Genomic DNA, 7500 nt, shown 5'->3' on the forward strand with positions numbered 1-7500 from the left:
TCATGTTTCCTTATTACCTCCTCCAACTTCCAAGGACAAAGCTACGAACAATGGAAGACCGGGCTTTCTTCTCCGCCGCCCCCAGTCTGTGGAACGCTCTCCCTGACCACCTGAGGGCACCACAGACTGTGGATGCTTTTAAAAAAGGCTTAAAAACCCTTCTTTTAAAAAAAAAAAGCCTTTTTTAGATGTATGCATACTAGTTCTAGCTATTAGGCTGTTCTAGATTTTATTTTTATTTATTTTTATTTGTTTTATTTTTTTAATACACTGTAGCACTTTGAGGTTGTTTGCTCAATATAAAGTGCCTTTTACAAACAAAATCTATTATTTTGCCAGACATTATTTCTATGTATTATTATATTTTGTGTACTGTCTACTTTTTTTCGTTGTCTTTTTTTTAGAAATGGTGATGTCAATGTATATGGTATAGGACAGTGTTTTTCAACCTTTTTTGAGCCAAGGCACATTTTTTTCATAAAAAAAAATACGGAGGCACACCACCAGCAGAAAAGGTTAAAAAATTAAAATCCACCAGGTTGTCGTGCCTTATTTTGAGTTTGTTGTTGTTTCCTGTGTGTAGTGCTTTAGTTCCTGTCTTGCGCTGATTTGGTGACCCTTCCTCTATTGTTGGTGTTCTCCTGTACCAGCTTCATACCTTTTGAGCGCTATTGCCCGCACCTGCTTTGTTTTCACAATCAAGACTATTTAAGTTGTGCGTACGCTATCCTTCTTTGAGGGGACATTGTTGATTGTGACGACATGTACAGGATGTGCTTAGTTGGACACCGTCTTTGCTCCACACGCTGTAAGTTTTTGCTGTCGTCCAGCATTCTGTTTTTGTTGACTTTGTAGCCAGTTCAGTTTTACTTTTGTTTTACATAGCCATCCCTATGCTTCAGTGCCTTTTCCTAGCAGGACTTGCTTTTTGTTGATTTTTGGTTTAAGCGTTACATACCTTTTTATCTGCACGCCGTCTCCCGCTGTGCTCTGCCTATTGGGATCACGACAAACCATCCTCGACGCGTTCCGACTTCTACAAATCAATGAACTACCTGCTGCCACCTACTGATATGGAGTATTACATGGTTACCCTGCCAAGCTCTACACAGCACAGACTCTAGACAACGGCACATTATGATTATTGATTTGCAAAAAACATTTTTTGGACCAAGTAGGTATAGTTGCATAATTTCCACAGTGGTTGAAAATCACTGGTATAGGACATGTGATATGGCACCACCTATGGAATATTTACAATGAACGCATAAACAAAACATAATTATTGTTTCATAATAATTCCCACCAATCATGTATATGTAGCATTAAATTATTCCGATCCAAATATAACTGCGATTGTTTCCTTGAGGAAAACTAGTGATATGTGGATCGATACTGAAATATCAACATCAACGATACCAGATCTTTATGCTCTGATATCAATTCAGAAACCAATATGTGAATACTTTTTTGATAGTTTAGTTGTTTGCGATAATGTATATCATTAACAGGAAGACAGTGTAAAGTAACTACAAAATGTATATCATCGCACTCGTGTCAAAATGAAATGTTACTTTTTCACTGCACTGTGCATTTAGTCTGTCAATAAGAAAATTACTGGCAGTTAAAATGAGTCACTCAGTATTATAAACAAATGCATATATCATTTTATTTGTTTGAAGACGTTGGAACTAATTATAAATTAGAGTGCATTCAGTGTAGAAAAGTGATGAACAAAAATGTCCACAGCGCAAATAGTACATTTTTGTACATAAATCCGTTTTTGATATATAATACTAACACTTTGCTTCAGAGGTGTCCTAACTTTATTACATAAGAACACAATATTAATTAAAGCTGCAAGCAGCGTTGTTCGGGCCCGCGTATTTGGCAGGTGCTAGTCCTAAGTGTCCCAATACTTTTGTCTACTTTTAGTCTGAAGTGTCCCAAGACTTTAGTCTAGTGTACCTACCTTGTCTGCATTGTGTGGGCACGTTGGTGCTTCCTGCTTTTGAGCAGCCATCTTAAAAAAAACAGCAGTGCAGCAGCATCAGCGCAGCGGGTCTTTGAAGGGTCATAAAATCAAAACCGGAGCAGTTATAAAAAAGCGCTTCTGTTGTTGTAAGCACAAGGGTTCAATCTCTCTCCTGTGTTAGTTTGAAGGCGAAACGACAAACGCGCTCAGAGGAGTTCGTTTTTGAAGGAAGGTGACCGGTTTTTAAAAAAAAATTTTTTTGAAGGGGGAATAGCAAACTTCCTGTAGATTTTTGCTGGGGGTTGTCAATTTATGAAATGTAGGTCTAAGTGAGACCTACGGAGAGGTATTTGTTTCATGTCTCTCCGACCTTCCCAGTGGGAGTTACAGGCAGTTTTGTAATTTTTTTTCTTCCGAGGAGCAGTTTTTTCTCCGGTTTATTCAAAAATTGCTGTAGAGCGCAATTTTTGAATTTGGGGTTAGGTTTTTTCATTAGATCAGTTTTTGCCAGTCCTGATGTGTGTGTTCAGTTCGGTGAGTTTTGAAGCATGTTAAGGGGGTAAAATTGCAGCTCAAAGAGGCAAAAGTGACTGTTTTTAGTACTTTTTTGTCTTGAAGGGGGAATAGCCAACTTCCTGTTTATTTTTGCCCGAGGAAATAAATTAATAAAAAGTAGGTCTAAGTGAGACCTACATAGAGGTTTTTGTTCCATGTCTTTACAACATTTGTACTGGGAGTTAGAGGTAGTTTTTGTTTTAGGGGGCACTAGAGGGCAATTTTGAGTTTTGATTTCTTTACCAAAGAGTTTTGTTCGCGTTCATTGATGTGTGCGTCAAATTTGGTGAGTTTTGAAGCATGTTCAGGGGGTCAAAGTAGTGCGCAAAGCTGCGGAATAATAATAATAATAATAATAATAATAATAATAATAATAATAAAGGAAGAATAAAACCTTAGAAATTCAATAGATCCTTATGTCCCATTGCATAAGGACTCCCTGTGGGAGTCCTTTTGCAATGGGCCATTGCAGGCCCTAATAATTCGAAGTATGCAGGAGCTATGTTAGCATAGCAACATAGAGCTATGCAAGGATTATTTGCCCTTTTGTTGGATAGTGAGTGGCTCTTAAAAGAGCCTTTGTGGGGATTAAGATGTTAAGTAGTTTACTTCTTGGAGGCCTTCTCGGTCTTCTTGGGCAGCAGAACAGCCTGGATGTTAGGCAACACACCGCCCTGGGCAATGGTCACACCTCCGAGGAGTTTGTTGAGCTCCTCGTCGTTGCGGACAGCCAGCTGAAGATGACGGGGGATGATTCTGGTCTTCTTGTTGTCACGGGCTGCGTTTCCCGCCAACTCCAAGATCTCAGCGGTCAGATACTCCAGCACTGCTGCCAGGTAGACAGGAGCACCGGCGCCGATACGCTCGCCATAGTTGCCTTTGCGGAGCAGACGGTGGACGCGACCCACTGGGAACTGCAGTCCGGCACGGGAAGACCTGGTCTTGGACTTGGCTCTAGCCTTTCCGCCGGTTTTGCCACGTCCAGACATGATTAATTATGATTATGTTAGACTATGTGTCTTGAAGGATCACAATGGCAGGGGGCACTGCGAGCAGCGTATTTATGCACTCCCATGCTGCTCTGTGATTGGCTGACTGTGTCGGGGAACGGTCGTCCAATCAGCGCAGGGTAGGCAAATGGGCGAATCCACTTTGAGTCCTTTCAAAAACACAATAGTAACAGTAATTGACCTCAACGAGCACCATTACTAGGCATCAATGTATAATATTATAAACAAATACACAGATAAAGCAAGGTGTTCTGGTACTTTAAGGCACATGTTATTTTGCTTAACATTGAATAGAGCATGTTTTACTCCAGTATTATATGTTTTCTAACTGTGCTGTAGATTACCAGAAATATTTATACATACGTTACAAATAATGACCTCATATGCTATATTTCCTCAGATACAAATTTAATGAACAGTTTTAAATTAATTTTGGACACAAAAAACAAAAACAAAAATAATACACAGTTTAGAAAGGAAAATAATAGCATTTCAAATGCAATACCTTAATTTGTTAAAAAAATTTACAGGAAATATGTGTGTCTGAATAGAAGCAGGTAGAAACTACTACAAATGGGAAGAAGAAAACAGAAAACAATAAAATGAAATTTAAAAAAAGCAAAATAATAAGCCTACAAATATTAGGGAAAACAATGACAAAAAAAGAAACAAAAGAATAAGAATATTAAGAATTAAAAACAGTAATTATATCACTTTTAATTAAACGATATAGATATAAGAATAATATGAATGAGAAAGAAAAGGGAAACAAAGAGTAAGAATATTAACAATAGTAATAAGAATGAATGAAGTAAATACAAAAATAATCAGAATAGGAATACGCATAAAAAAATAAATCAAATACAAAAACAGTAAGATAGTAATAATAGGAATATTGATCGGAAAAATGGAAAACAAAAAAAATACAATTCCGAAATAAAATTGAAGACAAAAATAAAAAAAATAGTAATGAGAATAGTAGGAATATTGATAAAAGGGGAACATAAAATAAAATTGCAAATAAAATTGAAGATCAAACAAAAAAAGAAAAAAATGGTCAAATCAACATTAACACGCAAGACACCAGTTATAAGAATATGTACGCTTACAACAACATATGTTTTTAAATCAAAAAACATATCCATCTATATATATATATATATATATATATAGTTGAGGTTTCTGTGGTTTATCCGTTATACAGTGCTCAATACCGGGGTAGAGCAGAAAATATGTTAGGTCAGAAAAAACACAGAGGCTATATTATCTCTACAAGCCTGTTTCGCAGGTTTAGATGATATAGCAATCAGCGCAGGGTAGGCAAATGGGCGAATCCACTTTGAGTCCTTTCAAAAACACAATAGTAACAGTAATTGACCTCAACGAGCACCATTACTAGGCATCAATGTATAATATTATAAACAAATACACAGATAAAGCAAGGTGTTCTGGTACTTTAAGGCACATGTTATTTTGCTTAACATTGAATAGAGCATGTTTTACTCCAGTAGTATATGTTTTCTAACTGTGCTGTAGATTACCAGAAATATTTATACATGTTACAAATAATGACCTCATATGCTATATTTCCTCAGATACACATTTTATGAACAGTTTTAAATTAATTTTGGACACAAAAAACAAAAACAAAAATAATACACAGTTTAGTAAGGAAAATAATAGCATTTCAAATGCAATACCTTAATTTGTTAAAAAAAATTACAGGAAATATGTGTGTCTGAATAGAAGCAGGTAGAAACTACTACAAATGGGAAGAAGAAAACAGAAAAAATAAAAAATAAAAAAAAGCAAAATAATAAGCCTACAAATATTAGGGAAACAATGACAAAAAAAGAAACAAAAGAATAAGAATATTAAGAATTAAAAACAGTAATTATATCACTTTTAATTAAACGATATAGATATAAGAATAATATGAATGAGAAAGAAAAGGGAAACAAAGAGTAAGAATGTTAACAATAGTAATAAGAATGAATGAAGTAAATACAAAAATAATCAGAATAGGAATACGCATAAAAAAATAAATCAAATACAAAAACAGTAAGATAGTAATAATAGGAATATTGATCGGAAAAATGGAAAATAAAAAAAATACAATTCCGAAATAAAATTGAAGACAAAAATAAAAAAAATAGTAATGAGAATAATAGGAATATTGATAAAAGGGGAACATAAAATACAATTGCAAATAAAATTGAAGATCAATCAAAAAAAGAAAAAAAATGGTCAAATCAACATTAAGGAGCAAGACACCAGTTATAAGAATATGTACACTTACAACAACATATGTTTTTATATCAAAAACATATCCATCTATATATATATAGTTGAGGTTTCTGTGGTTTATCCGTCATACAGTGCTCAATACCGGGGTAGAGCAGAAAATATGTTAGGTCAGAAAAAACACAGAGGCTATATTATCTCTACAAGCCTGTTTCGCAGGTTTAGATGATATAGCCTCTGTGTTTTTTCAGACTTAACATATATATATATATATATATATATATATATATATATTATGCATGCATAACGTGATGTCTTGGTGTCCAAGACAAAGATGGTTATTACTGTTATACCAACATCTCTCTTACCTTACAAAATATGCAGGGCTTTATAGTCCTACAGTACCCAAACTGTTCTACTTTTATTGTGTTCACATCGAACTTTCTAACCATGGATTAGCGCTGCTAATAAGTTCATGTGTTACTGCAGTGTGGGTGCTAACATTGCAGCAGGAATGACATTAGTTGAGTTTGTGGTGGCTCTTAAAAGAGCCGTTGTGGTTGTGGAGTTTAAAGCTTATGCTCTCTCTCCGCGGATACGGCGGGCCAGCTGGATGTCCTTGGGCATGATGGTGACTCTCTTGGCGTGGATGGCGCACAGGTTGGTATCTTCAAACAGACCGACCAGGTAAGCCTCACTGGACTCCTGAAGAGCCATCACTGCAGAGCTCTGGAAGCGGAGGTCGGTCTTGAAATCCTGGGCGATTTCCCTGACCAGGCGCTGGAAGGGCAACTTGCGGATGAGCAGCTCGGTGGACTTCTGGTAGCGGCGGATCTCACGGAGGGCCACGGTGCCGGGCCTGTAACGGTGAGGTTTCTTCACGCCGCCGGTGGCAGGTGCGCTCTTGCGGGCGGCCTTGGTGGCGAGCTGCTTCCTGGGGGCTTTGCCTCCGGTGGACTTACGAGCTGTCTGCTTGGTTCTTGCCATTGTTCGCTACGTCTCGACTTCAAGAAGTAAGATACTTCCACCTCCGCAAGCTGTGCCTTTTATAAAGACAAGGCAGCGCTGATTGGTCCGTATGGGAGGAGGCCGGCGCAAAGGCTGATCAACCATTGGACAAGAGCAATTTGAAATGAACCAATCATCGACAAGAACTGCCCAACCGCTTCTGAAGCCCTGGACTCTTTGCAGAATGTAGTTTGGCATCACATGTAAGCATTGCAAGAGTAATGTACAAGTAAATACATGTTTGACCATGTAATTAATTATATATTGAGGAATGTGGAATGGTGAAAAATAAATGCTATAAGACTTATGCTGACTATTGTCCTGGTAACATCTGGTGTAAGGTCATATATTTCAATCAATCAATCAATGTTTATTTATATAGCCCTAAATCACAAGTGTCTCAAAGGGCTGCACAAGCCACAACGACATCCTCGGTATAGCCCACATAAGGGCAAGGAAAAACTCACCCCAGTGGGACGTCGATGTGAATGACTATGAGAAACCTTGGAGAGGACCGCATATGTGGGTAACCCCCCCACCCCCTCTAGGGAGACCGAATGCAATGGATGTCGAGTGGGTCTAACATAATATTGTGAGAGTCCAGTCCATAGTGGATCCAGCATAACAGTAAGAGTCCAGTCCACAGTGGGGTCAGCAGGAAACCATCCCGAGCGGAGACGGGTCAGCAGCGCAGAGATGTTCCCAACC

The 7500-nt window shown here is 37.7% G+C and overlaps 2 protein-coding genes across 2 annotated transcripts in view; both read right to left on the reverse strand.

Annotated features, from left to right (window-relative positions):
• Positions 1 to 3042: 3042 nt before the first annotated feature.
• Positions 3043 to 7500, reverse strand: part of LOC133610240 (uncharacterized) — a 39147-nt gene continuing 34689 nt past the window's right edge. The window contains 1 exon segment of the mRNA XM_072914179.1: positions 3043 to 3541. Within this exon segment, the coding sequence (XP_072770280.1) occupies positions 3136 to 3541 (406 nt within the window). The 3' untranslated portion in view covers positions 3043 to 3135.
• On the reverse strand, positions 6314 to 6787 carry LOC133610231 (histone H3). The gene has a single exon (XM_061966357.1). The coding sequence runs from the start codon at positions 6769 to 6771 to the stop codon at positions 6361 to 6363; it is 411 nt and encodes a 136-aa protein (XP_061822341.1). The 5' UTR covers positions 6772 to 6787; the 3' UTR covers positions 6314 to 6360.

This window comes from Nerophis lumbriciformis, linkage group LG11 (genome assembly GCF_033978685.3).
Source record: "Nerophis lumbriciformis linkage group LG11, RoL_Nlum_v2.1, whole genome shotgun sequence".
In the NCBI taxonomy this organism is placed as follows: Eukaryota; Metazoa; Chordata; class Actinopteri; order Syngnathiformes; family Syngnathidae; genus Nerophis; species Nerophis lumbriciformis.

Coding starts and splice junctions, on each gene's coding strand:
- LOC133610231 (XM_061966357.1), bottom strand. CDS start 6,771: ATGGCAAGAACCAAGCAGACAGCTCGTAAGTCCACCGGAGGCAAAGCC.